The following is a 19,382-nucleotide window of genomic DNA, read 5'->3' on the forward strand; positions in this document are numbered from 1 at the left end:
ACAAGCGATGGAGCGTTTAATCGCCCAGGCGAAAAAACGCTGGGGCTCGGAGCGTTTTTTCGCTCAAGTCGCTCCTGTCGCTCGAGATGAGAAATCCCAATTCTCCGGTCGTCAGTCGCTCAGCGCTGATTGGCTGCAGTAATCCCGGTGGTGTCGGTGTAAACAGAGACACAGGCAGTGGGCATGACGTCATCAAAGAGAAAATGCGAGTCTGTGCCAAATTGACGAGTGACTGCAGCTGAGCGTCTGAGCGTTTTTTTCGGAGCGATACGAGCGACAGCGACAAAAATAAAAAGTCCGGTGTGAACGCACCTTTACAAGTTTTATTGCAGTTTGTAATTTCATTTTCATCACTCACATTGCTTTGGGAAATAAAAAATAAAAAAATATATACTGTCATTGAAAAATAAATCACGAGTTGAGACGAACTGTCTCAGTTCAACAATAAACCACATCGTCTTGGTTGGTTTTTCTTTTCATATGTATGTTAAAATTTCACATGTCAAATGTCATGTTCGTACATGATTAAAAATACACAGAGAATTAAAATAAAAATCCTTTTCCGTCAGTTTTTTTTAACAAACGTTATTATCATATTAAAGACATTATACAAACAACATGACATCATACAAACATGAAACAACAGTGAAGTACAGGGAGTGTGTAATAAATATCACACAAAAAGCAGAGGTTGACAAAATAAAAATAAAATAAAGAAATACAATGTATCAGGATGCATAAAGATACATTTGATCAATAAAGAAACAATAAATACATAAACATGCTAAAATTGAGAAAAGAGAAAACAAAAAACATTATTGGACAAACTGATTACTCCAGGTGTCTGACCATTGTTGTGAGTTCAGACACACCTGGATTAATCAATTTGTCCAATAATGTAAAACAGGAAATAAAGGAGCTGTCTTAAGTTCAGGAAGTAGTGGAGCTGTGCATAAAGCCTATTCTGCCTGTGACATCCATTAGTGGGCAGCGCAGGACAAGAAATGATGAATGCAAATCATTCAAGAGCTGTGCTTTGTCTCTGCTGCTTTCTTGGTTTCCAAAGTAGCAGCCGTATGAACAAGAAGCAGTTAACACAAACCAAGATAGAAAGAGGTAAAGAGAAGAAACAACCACCAGATAAGTGGCGGAACAGGTTGTAAAGTGTGGCTCCGTCTCTTTTTACTTTTTTAAACACACACTAAAACTATGGAGCGTGAGCATGTAGTTGACACGTGTCTTAAGCCACAAAAACTCCACAGTTCTTCTTTCTCACAGGGGTTTATTGAAACCTTTCTTCAAGTTACAACCAAAAAATGTGTAAAAAAAACTGTGTAGCAATCCAAGATCAGGCAATAATCATTAGCATGGTCAAAAACTAGTGTGCTCTCCTCGCCTCCATAATCATAACTGAACCAAAGTACGCACACATCACGTTACGCACGTCTCAGCCAATAGGAAGACAGCAGTTGTTATTAACTAATAGGCACTCTTATGACCTCAAATATACAAAATCAGGATAAATCCAACAAATCTAGATTATTTATCACCTTGAGCAGTGTGCTCAGAAGATGAGCCATTCTTCTGAGCACACTGTTTACTTAAAAAAATTATTTATTGCAGGGCAGCGCAATATACGCACAAAAGTTACATTTCACATTTTAAACTTTGTTAAACAGGTGTTAAACAGGTGTTTCTCTCTAGAGCTGAAATAGTTACCATGAAAGTAAAAGTCCTCAGACTCAGTTTTTATTCTACATGGTTACATGTGTCGGTCTCTGGTTTTAACTGATTGCAACTTTGATTGAAAACTGCGGCTGCGGCACACGTCTGAGGTCCTGGTTCTGTTGGACTCTTCTGGCTCCTCAGACCAGGTCCAGGTTCAGTTTGGTTCTTCCCAGTTTGCCCAGTAAGTCCAGTCCGGCCCGAGCCGCCAGCAGAGACACCATGTCGTTAGAGCCGGAGCTCACCGCCACGTCGTACGGCGTCTGACCGGCGGCGTTCCTCCGCCTCACACCGGCCCTGCAGCTGAACACACACACACACACACACAATGTAGACAATGACGTGAATAAATGCAAAATAAAAATGTATTGAATGAATTTATGTCTCATTCATTTATTTAGACAGAATTCTTTATGTCCAAAACCTTTTTATTTTCTTGTTGATTTATTGATTCATGGTGATTTTCCATTGATCGTCTTTATATCTTTGGGCTGAGGTGAATTGTGTAGAAGTGTGTGTGTGTGTGTGTGTGTGTGTGTGTGTGTGTGTGTGTGTGTGTGTGTGTGTGTGTGTGTCCAGGTGTGTGTTACCTGAGCAGCACCTCGGCACACTGCAGACCCTCAGAGCCCAGAGCTGCAGCTTCATGCAGAGCCGTGTTCTTCATCCTGGGGAGCACAAATTCATGCAAAATCGCTGATGCGCGTTGCCTTCAGGGACAGTTTTTCATCAAGCAGTCTCTGTATTTCCCTCTAAAACAACTCTGTCTGGTAACGTTGTGTTATTATCTCATAGTGTGGTGAATGTGAGGGAAACCAAGAAATCCCATGAGCCTCCGTAGCGTAGCTCTGAGCAGCTCACGGCTCTGCTCCGCCGTTCTAAAAATAGCTTGCACCGACAATTAAAGGTAATGAACCTACTGCTATGACTATAGGGATTATGGCAATAGGCCAGTTTGACAAAATGTTGAACTATCCCTTTAAAAAAAAGTGATTGAATCCTATGTTAAATCTATAACTACCTCTTGCAACACAGAAGCTATAAAGACGCTAAATGTGTGCTTCAAATTCACTGTTTTATTTTATTTTTTCTCTGTTTGGCGTTACATATATATTTGCACTATACATTTATGTATAATTAGTTTTTTGGTAACACTTTACAATAAGGGTCCCTTAATTAACATTAGCTAGTACATTATTAAGCATTAATAAACTAATGTGTGTGCTGCATACATAATGATAACAAATTACATTATTCAACTTTTAAATGTATTAACTAACTTTGAGTAGTAAACATTAATTACCTGCTTACTAAAAGGCTACATTAATGAATGTGTTTTCTAATCCTAAGTAATACATAATAATGATTGTTAATATATTAATTAATGCTTAATAATGTACTAACTAACGTTAATTAAGGGACCCTTATTGTAAAGTGTTACTAGTTTCTTTCCTTGATGTTATTCTGTGATGTCCTATTATCTCAGAACAAATAAAGTTTGAATCCAAAGGGTCAAAGGTCCTGGTGAGTCCTTACTGTCCGGTCTGTTGATCCACGTCGGCTCCTCGCTGCACCAGAACAGGAAGTACATCGTGATGCCCGTTCACCACGGCAACCACCAGGGCGTGTCGGCCGTCGTCGGCACGGCAGCAGGAGGGATCGGCCCCCTGGTGGCGGACGAAGAACAAACAAACAGCGGTCAGTGGATTTTTTATGTTAATTTGTTGTATTGTTTTGGGGACTACGGATGTAATTTAGAACATGTGCTAAATCCGGTGTATTTACTGTGGGTACTCTAGTACGTACTGTTCTTTAAAGGGACAACGAGGAGTTTCTATTTGGTTATAAAAAAGTCTCATATTAATGTGGATGAATCTACGTTACCCACACTTGTTAATGGGCCCATTTTCGATAAATATATCGTTTTGTCTCTATCGTTATTTTGTTATTTTAATTAATGGTGAAAACGCTTCGCTTTTCCAAAACTCCTCGTTGTCCCTTTAATATGCATTGTCCCGACCAAATAAACAAATAAAGTAAAGTAAAGTGTAGAGCCAGTCAGGTGACCCGGAGGACGTCTGTCCGTCCTGGGTGAGGGATCCCTCCTCTGTTGCTCACCCTGAGGTTTCTCCGATTTTTCCCTGTTGCTCACCCTGAGGTTTCTCCGATTTTTCCCTGCTGCTCACCCTGAGGTTTCTCCTGATTTTTCCCTGTTGTTCACCCTGAGGTTTCTCCGATTTTTCCTTGTTGCTCACCCTGAGGTTTCTCCGATTTTTCCCTGTTGCTCACCCTGAGGTTTCTCCGATTTTTCCCTGTTGCTCACCCTGAGGTTTCTCTGATTTTTCCCTGTTGCTCACCCTGAGCTTTCTCCTGGTTTTCCCTGTTAAAAGGGTTTTCCATGGAGTTTTTCCTCAGTGGATGTGACGGTCTAAGGACAGAGGATGTTGTTATGATGGGATGTAAAGCCCTTTGAGACAAACTGGTGGTAAAAACGGGCTATACTAATAAAATTGCCTTGCCTAGTTGGGTAGTTGTGTAGTTGTTGTGTAGTTGTTGTGTAGTTGGGTAGTTGTGTAGTTCAAGTGTAGTTGTTGTGTAGTTCTGGTGCAGTGATTGTTTAGTTATGGTGCAGTTGATGTGTAGTTGTTGTGTAGTTAGTCATGGTGTAATTGTTGTGTAGTTATGGTGTTGTTGTTGGTAGTTGTGTAGCTGTTGTGTAGTTGGTTGGTTGATTTACTCTATTAATCCCTCTGAAGGGAAATTGATTGTCACTCTGTACGTACAACATCCAACACACAATACTACAACATGACAAGCATTGACAACTCAGGCAGTACAATAAGTGCAATGCAATGCATTACTTAGCATAGCACACAACAGAAAACAACAATAATCAATGTTCATTAAAAAACTTGCTATGTAGTTCAGGTGTAGATGTTGTGTAGTTATGATGTAGTTGTTGTTAGTTGTGTAGCTGTTGGGTAGTTGTTGTGTAGTTGATATGTAGTTCAAGTGTAGTTGTTGTGTAGTTATGGTGTTGTTGTTGGTAGTTGTGTAGCTGTTGTGTAGTCCCCGGAGGAGGCTGCTGATTGGCCGGTGACTGGTACCTGGTCCAGGAGCTGCTGGACGACACCGAGCCGACCTCGACCCGGTCCGAGCTCCGCCAGCAGCCGGCCGTCCTTCACCTGCAACCACGACAACCAATCAGAGAGCAGAGAAACCAGCAGGGGGCGTGGCCTCCTCTACACCTGAGAACTAAAGCACTGGAATAAGAGAGTAACGACACCACCATTGACTCCCGTGGTAAGGGTTTTGCGCCCCTAGTGGCAGGATATGGGTATTGCAAAAGCGCCCAGAAAACTCATTCACTCCAATGTATGTGTGTTGCCCACTTGCTGGTAAATTGATGAAAACTGCCTTGTTTTTGTTTTTAGGTGTCTTGGTCATATCAAATTATACTTATAATTTGTTTATTACAAAATGTAGATTGAAACATTCATGTAGACAACTGTTTTTTGTTTTGTTTTTTTACTCTCCTATGTGTTAATGTTTATCTGTAAAGGATCCTCAATGATGCTATTAACGTGGGTGATCTATAAATGTCCTTAAATTATTACTAATTATTATACTATTAAACACCACACTACTCATTCACCAACAATGCAGAGATGTCAGTTCTTGGGCGCTTTTGCAAAACCCATATTCCTCCACCAGGAGGCGCTTCCATTGGACCAATGCGCGCTGTCCTTACTCTCTTTTCCGGGGCTCTAACATCTACACCTGAGAACCGGCTCCTTCAGATCTGCAGCTTCTCACCGGAGGTTTGGGCTGCAGGTTCAGTCTGTGAGGTTTCAGGCCTGAGGACGCATCACTTCCTGTTGATGACATCGCAGAGGGACAACAAGGGCGTTACTGTGTAGTTAGGGTGTAGTTACTGTGTAGTTAGGGTGTAGTTACTGTGTAGTTAGGATGTAGTTACTGTGTAGTTACTGTGTAGTTGTGTAGTTACTGTTTAGTTACAGTGTAGCTGTGGTGTAGGTACCGTTTAGTTATGGCGTAGTTATGTAGTTATGGTGTTGTTTTGTGGTTATGGTGTAGTTACAGAGTAGTTATGGTGTAGTTAGGGTGTAGTTATGGTGTAGTTAGGGTGTAGTTACTGTGTAGTTATGGTGTAGTTAAGGTGTAGTTACTGTGTAGTTACAGTGTAGCTGTGGGGTAGGTACTGTTTAGTTATGGCGTAGTTATGTAGTTATGGTGTTGTTTTGTGGTTATGGTGTAGTTACAGTGTAGTTAGGGTGTAGCGGTTGTGTAGGTATAGTGTAGTTGTTGTGTAGTTATGGTGTAGTTGTGGTGTAGTTAGGGTGTAGTTGTTGTGTAGTTAGGGTGTAGTTACTGTGTAGTTATGGTTAAGCTGTGGTGTAGTTATGTAGTTATAGTGTAGTTGTGTGTAATTGTTGTGTAGTTATGGTGTTGTTAGTATTTGTTGTGTAGTTATAGTGTAGTTCAGGCGTAGTTGTTGGGTAGTTGTGCAGCTGTTGTGTAGTTATGGTGTTGTTGTGTAATTCAAGTGTAGTTGTGTGTCTGTTGTGTAGTTGTGAACCTTGCTTCCTGCTGCTGTTGTCGAGTCGCTCCGTGACGCTGCTCAGAGTGTCGGTCCGACCTGCTGGTGCTGATCCGGGTCGACTTCCTGCTGCGGCGGCGTCGCCTTCAGGACTCACAACCTGCTGCTGCCGTCCCCGCCGCCCGGCCGCCACGAAGCTGACCGTCACGCTGACCTCGTAACCGTCGTCCCGGACAACGGCCGACACCATCTGAAGGGGGCGGAGCCACAACACGCCACCCGCTCAGGTGAGTCTGATCGGCTTCTCTCAGGCAGCCAATCAACCAATAGCATTTATATGGAGGTACATTCAATCAAAAGAAATCTTGATTTAAACAAAGAAGATATTTTCAATCAAAACAAATTTCACTTCAATCAAAAAAAAAGCTTTTGAATGCAAAAAATATTTTCTTTGATTGAAAAGTTTGTTTTTCTTGATTGAAATGAGTTATTATTTTATTGAAAATGTATTTTTTGTTTAAATCAACTAGTTGTTGTTTTTTTGTTTTTTTGATTGAATGATAAAGACACAAATATCGTACCCATATATGGAGGTACATTTGTGTCTTTATTATTCAATCAAAAGAAACAGAAAATATATTTTCAATCAAAACAAACTTCACTTCAATCAAAAAAAAAGTGATTGAATGCAAAAAATATTTGCGACCCAAAAATTGCGTTTGAACCCTTTTTTCTTTGATTGAAAAGTTTTTTTTATTACTATTTAAGTGAGTTATTATTTGATTGAAAATGTCTTTTTTGTTTAAATCAACTAGTTTTTTTAGACAAAAAAGATGTCTTTAATCCCAAAAAAATGTTTTCAATCAAAAGAAAGTGCTCGAATGCAGTTTTTTGTTCTCAAATATTTTTTTTGCATTTAAACCCTTTTTTTTTTATTGAAGTGAAGTTTGTTTTGATTGAAAATGTCTTTTTTTGCTTAAATCAGCTTTTCTTTTCATTGAATAATAAAGACACAAATGTACCTCCATACATTTATTTTCATTTCATGTAATCAATCTAGTTGCCAGGTTACCCGGCCCAGACGAGGCTCTCCCAGCAGAGTCCTGAAGGGGGCGCTGTTCTGGGCGTAACTCCTCAGGTGAGCACACACATGGTCCAACTGCTTCCTCCAGTAACCTGCACACAGCAGCAGGTCATCAGGTCAACGCCATGGCAACAGCACCAACACCACGGCAACAGCACCAACACCACGGCAACAGCATCAAAACCACGGCAACAGGAGACTGTAAAATTCCATTCCGAAAATCCACCTTTGGCCAATCAGCTTTCTCTGTTAAGGCCGTTGGTGAATGGAACAGTCTCCCTAATGACCTGAAGACCAACAAAAACTATCACAGTTTCTATCTTGCCACAAAGAAATGGCTCCTTAGTCATCAGAGTTGCCAACACTAGATGGAGCTGTCAGGCTTTCTGTCCGACTCATTGGGCTGTTTCTCTTTGTCGTTAGCACTTCTTGTCTCTGTTTTCATCTGATATCCACAGATACATCTGTCACATTACCATAGCTGGTAACTTTTTATTTTTTGTAACTGAGAATTACCATCTGCCACTGTTGCCACTTTCATGTTTTACCTATTATTACTTTATTTATTACTATCAATACTGTGAATAATCCTGCTGCTATGAGCACTTTGCACTTTGTCCACTACACAGTTACTGTACTGATGTGTCCACCACACATACAGTGTATGACGGTCAACATCTTGCTGCTATGAGCACTTTGCACTTTGCCTACAATTCTTTTGGTGTTCTGTGTTCCTCCACTCTGAATGAAGAGATGTATGTCTGTGTTTTCTATGTTGTCCCCCTGTTGTCCATGTGGCTACTTGTGCGGCGGTGTGTGTGTGTGATGCCTCTGTGCTGTTCAAGAGTTCACCTGTGTCATTCTATGTCTTGGGTTCCTCCTGTATTTTACTGTGATCTGTATTTTCTTGCGATCTGTATTTTATTGTGATCTGTATTGTGAGTTTTATGTTGGGACTACAGATGGAAATTAGCCCTAGTGGCTAAATCTGGTACAACCATCTCCTCATTGTTCTACAATTGATTAATGGTATTGTACACTGTCCTGTGATAATAAACTAAACTAAACAGCATCAACACCACGGCAACAGAGGAGGAGGAGGAGGAGGAGGATTGGTAGTAGTACTTGTAACAGTAGTAGTAGTAGCACCAGTAGTAATAGTAGTAGTAGTAGTAGTAGTAGTAGTATCAGTAGTATTAGTAAGGCAAGGCAAGGCAATTTTATTTGTATAGCCCGTTTTTACAAACAGTTTGTCTCAAAGGGCTTTACATGGCATCGTAGCAACATCCTCTGTCCTTAGACCCTCACATCCACTGAGGAAAAACTCCATGGAAACCCTTTTAACAGGGAAAAACAGTACTAGTAGTAGTACCTCGTCCTGGGCTGACGGCGGTCAGCGGCGGCGGCCGGTCCTTGTCCCTGGTCGTCTGCTGTCTGCTGAGCTGCTGTCTGCTCTGCTGGTCTTTCTTCTGGAGCCCAGTGGCTGATGGGTAATAGAGTCCGACCATCTGTGTGTGTTGATCAGCAGTGGGCGGAGTCACCTTCACACTGGGGGCGGGGCCGGACGCAGGCTTGGTTTGCCGAACGGCATCATGGGAAGTTGAGGCTGCAGCCTGTGGACACAACATCCTGTTATCAGCTGATGGACCAGACTAGAGCACCGGAATAAGAGAGTAAGGACAGCATTGGTCCAATGGCAGCGCCTCCTGGTGGAGGAATATGGGTTTTGCAAAAGCGCCCAAGAACTGACATCTCTGCATTGTTGGTGAATGAGCAAGTGTGGTGTTTTCAATAATTTAAGGACATTTATAGATCACCCACGTTAATAGCATCATTGAGGATCCTTTATAGATAAACATTAACACATAGGATAGTAAAAAAAAAACAGTTTTCTACATGAATGTTTCAATCTACATTTTGTAATAAACAAATTATAAGTATAATTTGATATGACCAAGACACCTAAAAACAAAAACACGGCCGTTTTCATCAATTTACAAGAAAGTGGGCAACACACATACATTGGAGTGAATGGGTTTTCTGGGCGCTTTTGCAATACCCACATCCTGCCACTAGGGGCGCAAAACCCTTACCACGGGAGTCAATGGTGGTGTCCTTACTCTCTTTTCCTATCAGACTATCACCTGGGTGGACGGTGTGATGTCAGAGTGATGTCACAACGTACCTGTTTGGAGGTAGCGCCCCTGACGGACGTTGTGATGTCACCGGAGGAAGTGGGCGGGGCCGGTGCCTCCAGGTGAACGCCGCAGGCTGCACAGTAGAGGGCGTACGGGTGTCCGCTCGCTCCACACCGCCAACACACGACACAGCGAGCTGCGTGGCCAGGCTGCAGACCAATCAGTGTCAGGCTAACATTAGCTTAGCACGACACCTGAACAGCTACATGTAACACAGCTAGCTCCGCTGATGTCAGGCCCAGATCACTGGTCTAAAGCTCCGTTATCTGATTGATACATTGGAGACCAGCAGACCGTGACTCCGCCCCCTTTAGGAGACCAGTATACCGTGACTCCGCCCCCTTTAGGAGACCGGCAGACCGTGACTCCGCCCCCTTTAGGAGACCAGCAGACTGTGACCCCGCCCCCTTTAGGAGACCAGCAGACCGTGGCTCCGCCCCCTTTAGGAGACCAACAGACCATGACTCCGCCCCTTTTAGGAGACTAGCAGACCGTGGCTCCGCCCCCTTTAGGAGACCAGCAGACAGTGACTCCGCCCCCTTTAGGAGACCAGCATCAGCAGCAGGTCTTGAGTCTATTGACTCCAATGGGAGAAGTGAACGTGAGCTCAGATTATGGTCGATTCTTTCGCTCCAGAGTCACTGAAGTAAATATTGGACTCATTTTATCACAAGACACATCTCTTCTGAACATTTAGACATGAAAATGGACAGATTTCAGACAAATCAGTTTACGAACGTACACAATAACTAATGTTCGTAACGTTAAATCTGACTGTTAGCTGTGTAAATATTTAATGTTATGCACGTTCACAACACGAGGTGGAGGGACGGTGACCACGCCCACTTTAGGAGACAGGAAGTGAAGCTGTAACATTTCATATCATTGGAGCAGCTTGTAGTGAGACATCTTGATAGTAGTAGAGGATCTTTGGTTTTAGCTGTTTGTTCTAAGCTAAGCTAAGCTAGCTGTGTGTCCTCAGGTGTGTGTGTGTGTTACCTTGCAGCCACACCAGTCACAGTATCTGGCGTCGGAGCGGTTCAGACGTTGACATGTGGAGCAGGACGACAACCTGCTGTCAGGAGACGGGGCCACACACACCTGCTGCTGCAACAAGACACACACACACACACACACACGCTGGACATTTACACTTTGTTGTCTTCATTTGGACAATTTGATGTGTTTGTGTCTATTTGTGTGTGTGTGTGTGTGTGTGTGTGTGTGTGTGTTACCGGCTGTAGGCGGCTCTCACAGGTCAGACAGTTGTTGATGTGAGCTGGATTCCCACTTCCACAGGAAACACACAACACATGCTCCTATACACAGACACACACAATGTCAAAACAAAGACAACAAAGTGAAAACCTTTGTGTGTGTGTGTGTGTGTGTGTGTGTGTACCGTCAGTGTGCGTCGGGCCTGTGGTCCTAGTTGTCGTCTGACGGAGGCTTCACAGATCAAACAGCTCTGAGTGTTGACAGGAACCTCGGTGTCACAGAACCCACACAGCAGCGTCTGGCAACACAACACAGAACCACAACTAGTGGTGTCGTCTATGTGATACTCAGGTATAAACAACTACAACAACAACAACAACAACAACCCAGTGGTGTAGTCTATGTGATACTCAGGTTTACTCAGTAGACCCACTGAAAATACATAAATACTTCAGTATACCCAGTACAACAAAACTATCTAACTAAAGTAAATGTCAGTGGTTCTCAAAGTGGGAGGGTTGACAGGGTGCAAGGGGGTCCCCAACTTTTTCTGGAAATTCTACCACTTTTCCTAGGATTTTTTCACTTATTTTTCAGAAATGTTATCACTTTTTTAATTATCGTTTTATTTTTTTATTTTTTAAATTTTACCAGTTTCTCCTCAATTTTTCTTTTCTACTTATTATTTTTTTCAAGAAATTTGACCCCTTTTTGTAGTTGTTTGCCCCTTTTTTTGAGAGAAATTGTTTAATTTTTTTTGCCAAATCTTACCACTTTTTCGCTTTTTCTAGAATTCTTTTCAGAAATGTTACCAGTTTTTTCTCAGTTTTTTAAAAACCTTTTTACTTTCTTACTTTTTTTTTATTTTTTTATTTTTTTAAATCTTGGCACTTTTTTTTCCAGAAATTTCTCTATAATCTTTCAAAAATGTACACCTAATTTAAACATAAATTGATTGTTTGTGTATTTCTGGTGTTTGCTTCAAATTTTGGCCAATGGGGGTCCGTGGTCTAATTTGTGTCAATTTTGGGTCCTTGATATAAAAAAGTTTGAGAACCACCAGTGATACAATTATGAACAGTTAACCACCTAAAAAGCAGTTTACCTTCTACAAAACATTAGACTACACCAGTGATCAGGACCTATAGACCAGGACCTATAGACCTGGGGCCTCATTTATCATTGTGGATAGACGTTTTTTTACACGCTCTTTCCCCCGTTTTGTGCGTACGCACTTTTCTCCGCCTAATTTGGGATCTATCAAACCAAAACCTGTCGGGAGAAAGTGCCGAAATTTACGACCAGTCTGACCATGGCGTACCGGCATTTACACGCTTTTTGAAGACTAGGAGGAATTGGCGACGCCGCTGCAGAGTCAGAGAACTGCAGTATGAGAGGGAGAGAGGAGAAGAAGAAGAAGAAGAGTGGTGGTGATGATGACCCCCCCCCCCCACCACCACCACCACCACCACCACCACCACCGCACACGTGTTGACGTCGGCACTTTACATGAAAAGCACAGCGACTCAGATTTTTCCCCTGTGCATTTACACTAGTTTGCTCCTAAATACTGGCTTTATAAAACAAATTTCGTTTTCTTTTGATATCATATTGATATTTTTCCCCTGCATGTAGGCTACACCTCTTCCACAACCAGTCTGTCCAGTCTGGAAAATAATTTCTGAGACGTGCCTGTGTTACGTAGCCAGACTGGACACACACAAGCAAGCAGCAAGCCCAATGATGTCGGCGCAAATAAAAGCAAATGAGAAAACATGATCGATATTTTTTGTGTGAATAATATTTATTGTATTTAACAAAAATGGGTGCTGCCCAACATCATTTTAGGAAAAGTCACAGACTGGTGGACTTAAATGTTTTTTTCAATTTTTTTTATATATATTTATATAGGCTATAGAGCTATGCACAAATGGAAATCAAAGTCGTCCAGTGAACGGCAGTTGGGGGTTAGTGGAAAGGGGTGCAAAGTAGTACTAACTGGCAGTGGAAACCCTGCTTTAAATTATTATGACATAATCTAAAATAAGGGGCAGAATGAATATGATTCTTCTTCTTTCTGTTCTGTTTCATTTAGATTTGGGAGTTTTTTGTTTTTATTGTAGCCTTTCAATGCAAGATGATGTTTCTGACTGATATTGCCGTGTTACCGTGTATCTCGCTTTCAGAGAAATTCCGCTTCTTTCTCCGCTCTCCGTCCGTCTGTTGTCTTCACCGTCTTCCACTGACGTGATTCCACACGTTTCCAGAGTGCACATGGCTACTTAATATGCACGTACTGATTTGCATTGACCATATATGGTTGTGTGGGGCCGTTTAGGGGGCTGGGTATGAGGCGTGTTCTCATCCACGCTTTTCAAGGGAAATACCGTGCAGCCGTGTGTACACGGAGTTTGATAGATCTGAAAAGAGTGTATATTTTTTTGGTCGTACGCACATTTTGCCTTTCCGTCGTACTGAAAATTTAAGAGGACTTTTACACGCTCTTTGATAAATGAGGCCCCTGGACTATTCATAATAATAATGTGCAGGTGCAGGTGTGTCGTACCTGTCCTCCCTCAGCAGGGGGCAGCCTCTGCTCAGGTAACGGAGGAGCCACCGCTCCACACTGAGCACAGAACCGAGCAAACGGGTCAGAAGGACGGAGACTCAGGCACTGAGCACACCTGCAGACAGACAGGTAGAGACAGACAGACAGGTGAGGGACAGACAGGTAGAGACAGACAGGTAAGAGACAGACAGGTAGAGACAGACAGGTAAGAGACAGACAGGTGAGAGACAGACAGACAGGTGAGGGACAGACAGGTAGAGACAGACAGGTAGAGACAGACAGGTAGAGACAGGCAGGTAGAGACACACAGGTGAGATACAGACAGGTAGAGAAAGACAGGTAGAGACAGACAAGTAAGAAACAGACAGGCAGGTAAGAGACAGACAGGTAAGAGACAGACAGGTAGAGACAGACAGGTGAGAGACAGACAGACAGGTGAAGGACAGACAGTAGAGGTGTCCAGGTGAACTTGTCTTGTGTCCATGTGTCCACAGAGGTTCTGGTACCTGAGGAAGTCCGTCTCTCGCTGGACTCTGGACGTCTGTGTCCTGCTCACCTGCTTCAGCACACCTGAGCACTGACACACAGGAAGCACAACAAAATAAGAGTCCTCGCACACACAGGAAGCACAACAAAATAAGAGTCCTCGCCACACACAGGAAGTAGCCTCCCACAAAATAAAAGCCCAGAGGTGGCGTTGGGTTGTTTACCTCTGGAGAACCGGTCTGGGTGGTGGTTCTGGTCGGGGAACCCAGTCGACTGCTGAGGAACCGAGGACCGGACGGAGGAGAACCGTTTCCCATCATCCTCGGCTCTGAGAAGACAAACGACAGCTGATGTCAGAACCAGAACCAGAACCAGAACCAGAACCAGAACCAGAACCTGTCTTGTGACTGATACCCCTTTTCCACCGAGCTGGTTCGGAGCCAGTTCCTGCTTAGCACCGGTTCTTGGTTCTTAGAACTGGTTCCAGACCAGCACCAACTTCTTGCTGGGCCAGAGCTAAGAACCGGTTCTTCCAGGGGCTGGCAGCAGGGTTACCTTAGCAACAAGACCAGCGCTAAGATATACAGACACGTTATCGCTACGTATTAAGTTTGTTTATCGATGTAAACACAGTTGAAGCTAACTAGCTGAGCTACAGGCGGTGGCTAACAGCAGCTAACTAGCTGAGCTACAGGCGGTGGCTAACAGCAGCTAACTAGCTGAGCTACAGGCGGTGGCTAACAGCAGCTAATGCTCAGATCAAAACATATCGCCGTCAAAACGTAGACTGGTCGCGGCGATTACGGCGAATACGGCTGCTTTTTCCTTCTTTTTTTTCAGCCGGGTTTAGTGTTATCGTTAATTAAAAGCCTGTCTGTGCTTCCAGGTCGGGTCTAAAGGTACTTTATTTTTTTTGTCACATATACAGCTAGTACAGTTAAATTCTTTATCTGCATTTAACCCATCCCTGAGGAGCAGTGGGCAGCCACGGTGCAGCGCCCGGGGACCAACTCCAGATTATGAGCCAGTGCCTTTGGTCAGGGGCACTGACTGGAGGATCAGGCTAGCTAGCATGTTTTTTTTTTTTTTTAGTGGTGGGGGAAACCAGAGCACCCGGAGAAAACCCACGCAGACACGGGGAGAACATGCAAACTCCACACAGAGAGGACCTGGGCGGCCGGGGATTCGAACCCAGGACCTTCTTGCTGTGAGGCAGCAGTGCTAACCACTGCGCCACCGTGTCCGGGTCCGGTGTTCAACACCGTAGGTCGGACCGGGTTTTAATTTTCAGGTCCGTTTATAACTGCAGCAGGCAGCAAAGACAGGAGCAGCTCCTGGATGGGGCACGTGGCTCTGACTTGGCTCCTAACCAGTGGAAAAGCAAAGTGTTAAGCACCGAACCAGCACTGGAACCAGTTTGGTGGAAAAGAGGTATGAGTGTGTCACCATGGTAACAGAACCGGACTCACCTGGTGGCCTCGGTGTAGAACCAGCTGGGTTCTCAGGAGAAGCGGGGGTTCTGTCTACCGGCTGGTTCTGCTGGTCAGAGTCCACCCGGTCCACAGAGAACACCTTCGTCACCGTGGAGCTCTGTCTGCCGTCACTGAGACAGAGAGACAGGTGTGAGCAGTGGTGTAGTCTACGTGATACTCAGGTATACTCAGTATACCCACTGAAAATAAATACTTCAGTATACCCAGTACAACTAAACTATCTAACTAAAGTAAACGTCAATGGTTCTCAAAGTGGGAGGGTTGACAGGGTTCAAGGGGGTCCCTACTTTTTCTGGAAATTTTACCACTTTTTCCTAGAATTTTTTAGAGAAATTTTACCAGTTTCTTCTCAATTTTTCTGTTCTACATTTTATTTTATTTTTTTAAAGAAATGTTACCACTTTTTCTGAGAAACTTAACCTGATTTTTCTAAAAAAAATAAAAATAAAAAATAAATTCAATTCTTCAACTTTTTTGGAAAAATTGTAACACTTTTTTTTCCAGAAATTTCTCTATAATCTTTCAAAAATGTATGCCTAATTTAAACATACGATTGTTTGTGTATTTCTGTTGTTTGTTCCCAAATTTTGTCCAATGGGTCTAATTTGTGTCAATTTTGGGGTCCTTGATATAAAGACAATAATATATTGTTTGAGAACCACTGGTCTATTAATACAAGTACTCACCTAAACAGCAGTATACCCACTACAAAAAATAAGACTACAACACTGGGTGTGAGTGTTGGGGGCGGGGCCTGTCCATGTCTGTCCAATGATTGAGGAGCTCCTGGCTGGACAGGAAGTGATGTCAGCAGTGTCAGGTGTTGACTTACCTGCAGACGGCCACAGCTCTGACCGTCACCCGGCCCGCAGGCAGCAGGATGGGCTCTGTGTACTTCCTGCCCGTCGACCCCCGCTGCCCCGCCCCCGGCCTCGACCCGTCCACCGTGTAGAGGATCAGCACACCTGGAGTATCTGCAGAGACAGGTGCAGGTGTGAGTGTTACCTGAGTGGATGCAGACCATGGTTTTTATTTAGTTTTTCAGTTTAGTTTTAGTGAGTTCAACAAGTGATGAATCAGTTTGAGTCTAGTTTTTATTGTTGAGGAATTGACTAGTTTTTATTTAGTCTTACATCGCATCCTGAAACCATTCACACCAGCGGCAACACGAATATTTGACTTGTCCAACAAACAAGGTGGTGAACATGGACTGTATGTAAAAAGAGATGATGAGAGCAAAGATACTCTAAACTTCTAAAGGTCCTTTCACACCGGAGACGTATATTTCGTGCGAATAATTCCAGCCATCCATCTTCTTCCGCTTCATCCGGGGCCGGGTCGCGGGGGCAGCAGTTGGAGCAGGGAAACCCAGACTTCCCTCTCCCTGAACATTTCCTCCAGTTCTCCCGGGAGGATCCCAAGGCGTTCCTAGGCCAGCCGAGTGCCATAGTCACTCTAGCGTGTCCTGGGTCTTCCTCGGGGTCTCCTCCCGGTGGGACATGAGCACCTCCCGAGGGAGGTGTCCAGGAGGCATCCGATACAGATGCCCGAGCCACCTCAGCTGAGCCGTTCCTCCCAATCACACCTCTCCAGGTAACACTGTCGCTGCCCACGTGAGCATGAAAGTCCCCCAGCAGAACGATGGAGTCCCCGGTTGGAGCAGCTTCGAGCACCCCTCCCAGGGCTTCCAGGAAGGCCGGTACTCTGCACTGCCGTTCGGCCCGTAGGCCGAGACAATGGTGAGAGACCGAACCCCGACCCGAAGGCGCAGGGAAGCGACCCTCTCGTTCAGTGGGGAGAACTCCAACACATGGAGCTGAGCTGGGGAGCTATGAGCAAGCCCACACCAGCTCGCCGCCTCTCACCGTGGGCAACTCCAGAGTGGAAGAGAGTCCAGCCTCTCTCAAGGAGTTGGGTTCCAGAGCCCAGGCTGTGCGTGGAGGTGAGCCCGACTATCTCTAGCCGATACCTCTCAGCCTCCCGCACGAGCTCAGGCTCTTTCCCCCCCAGCGAGGTGACATTCCATGTCCCTAAAGCCAGAGTCGTTATCCGGGGATTGGGTCGTCGGGGCCCCCGCCCACAACTGCCACCCACAACACAACGCACCAGCCCCTTGTGACCCTTCCTGTGGGTGACACCGATCCGGGCAACAGGTGTGTGTGTGTTACCTGAGTGGATGCAGACAGGTGTGTGTATGTCGATGTGGTTCCTGGCTCTGTGCGCCTGCAGGTGGATGATGGGAATGATGAGAGGAGCCGACACTGCTCCTGCTGTCATGACGACGACTGTTTGCCTGTTGATCAATCAATCAATCAATCAATCAATACACATATAGGATATGTTTGTATATAACTCAAACTGAAACATCAAACTCCACCTGCAGCTTCACCCTGTCAAATGCCTTTTTCACATCCATGGGGAACACTAGTCTATCCTCGGAGATTTTGGAGGAGTCATGGATGAGGTGAAATATTTTTCTGAGATTATCTGTCTTTAATAAAGCCAGTCTGATCGACATTAAACTAGTGAAGACTCTAACCTTAGTGCTAGTATTTTGGATAGAATCTTGAATGAGACATTAAGCATAGAGAGGGGTCTGTAGGAGCTACAAAGTTGTTAATCCTTTTCTGGTTTTAAAAACACATTCATAGTGGCCACCTCCATAGAGTAGGGTATCGTAGCAGTTTTGAGTTTGTAAGTGGCTCCACCAATATGGGCAGACATTTTTAAAAACATTCTGCAGGGAATCCATCTGGACCTGGTGCTTTCCCTTTCATCTACTGCCATCTACAGTATATAATGTAAATAAGTATTTTCAATGTGACTGTTTAAAGTGTAACTAGATAAATATTAACTCCCCCTGTCAGGCGAACGTCAAACTTTGCTCCCTGTTCACCAGATAAAACCTGCTGTAAAACAATAAAAGTACAGACACGCCTAGCTGCAGTGGGAGGAGCAGGAAACAGGAAACACAGGAACCAGAGGAAGGTTGAGCGTCAGCGTCCAGAAGTGAAAGTAAAGTGTGAGCGGAGGACGACGGAGCTGCAGCAGAGACGAGACAGAAAGTCAAAGTGAGTCCATCAGGAGTTTGTCAGCAACACAGCAGAGTCTCTACCAAACACTGGTGAGTACAGCTCATCATATTCACTGTGTGAGCAGCAGCTTTAACACTGAGCTTCATCTCTACTCACTCTCTTCATGTCACACTGACTCTAGTGAACTGGCTCACAACAGACCTGAGGCTGTTTGTCCACAGAGACACTATAGTCCACTTTAAACTGTCTCTGTGTCTCTGCTCAGGACTTTTACAACTCCTCACTCAGTCTCTGAGCTTCACTCTCTACTTCACCTCATTTCCTGCTTCATGCTGTCAAGGTATCACTTCCTACTGTTGCCTTACTTCAAACTTCCTGCAGCTCTTTCACAATAAAAGCCTCATACTTTTATTGTGAAGCAGCCAGGGGAAACACAGTGTCCTTGTCACTCAGCTCAGCTCTGTCAGAGGTTTTCTCTTTCAGTGATATGCTGAAAACATGTTTTGAGTTTGTGGATATTAAATAATCTAATAAATCAATAGGATCAGCATCTTGTGACACAGCTACATACCATAATAACCATAGACAGGAAACTAGGCTCAATTTCACTTCCTCATTGATGCCAAGGTAAACAGATTTACTTTAAGCCAGAGCTTCTCAAACTTCCTCCACCACGCCCCCTACAGGAGGAAAAGCTCCGTCCATTGTTGTTGTTGTTGGTGTTGTTGTTTGGCGGCATTGGGAAAGGGTCACTGACCCGCGTCAAACGACTCGGCAAGCGGCGCGGGTTAAAATTCATTGGTCATTTTGTTCTTCATCTGAAACCATCTCTGCCTTTTTAGAGATTTGATAAAGTCCACTTAGGGTAGCCACAAGTTTAAAATACTTTCTTGATATGTGACAGTTTCCTCTGTTTTCTCTTTGAGGGAACCTTCAAGGCCCAGTATTGTCATGATCCGACTCCCAGTTTGTGCTCCAGTGGGTGGTGGGGGTCAAACAGGAAGTGTTGTTCCATG

General features: G+C 44.1%; 2 protein-coding genes across 2 annotated transcripts; both read right to left on the reverse strand.

Moving 5' to 3' along the window:
* Window positions 1-1,865: 1,865 nt before the first annotated feature.
* LOC310993908 (double zinc ribbon and ankyrin repeat-containing protein 1-like) lies at window positions 1,866-14,158 on the reverse strand (the record flags this gene model as incomplete). Its single annotated transcript, XM_083982385.1, has 15 exons — window positions 1,866-2,028; window positions 2,316-2,390; window positions 3,259-3,389; window positions 4,830-4,907; window positions 5,539-5,597; window positions 6,323-6,533; window positions 7,356-7,459; window positions 8,740-9,019; window positions 9,553-9,714; window positions 10,565-10,666; window positions 10,801-10,884; window positions 10,968-11,081; window positions 13,350-13,467; window positions 13,859-13,929; window positions 14,063-14,158. The coding sequence occupies 15 exons, from the start codon at window positions 14,156-14,158 to the stop codon at window positions 1,866-1,868; spliced, it is 1,848 nt and encodes a 615-aa protein (XP_083838511.1).
* Window positions 14,159-14,289: 131 nt separating this feature from the next.
* On the reverse strand, window positions 14,290-17,608 carry LOC310990688 (double zinc ribbon and ankyrin repeat-containing protein 1-like; the record flags this gene model as incomplete). Its single annotated transcript, XM_083978167.1, has 4 exons — window positions 14,290-14,393; window positions 15,308-15,441; window positions 16,164-16,305; window positions 17,500-17,608. 4 exons carry the CDS (start codon window positions 17,606-17,608, stop codon window positions 14,290-14,292), a joined length of 489 nt encoding a protein of 162 aa, XP_083834293.1.
* Window positions 17,609-19,382: the final 1,774 nt, after the last annotated feature.

This window comes from Trachurus trachurus (assembly GCF_905171665.1).
Source record: "Trachurus trachurus genome assembly, chromosome: 1".
Lineage (NCBI taxonomy): Eukaryota > Metazoa > Chordata > Actinopteri > Carangiformes > Carangidae > Trachurus > Trachurus trachurus.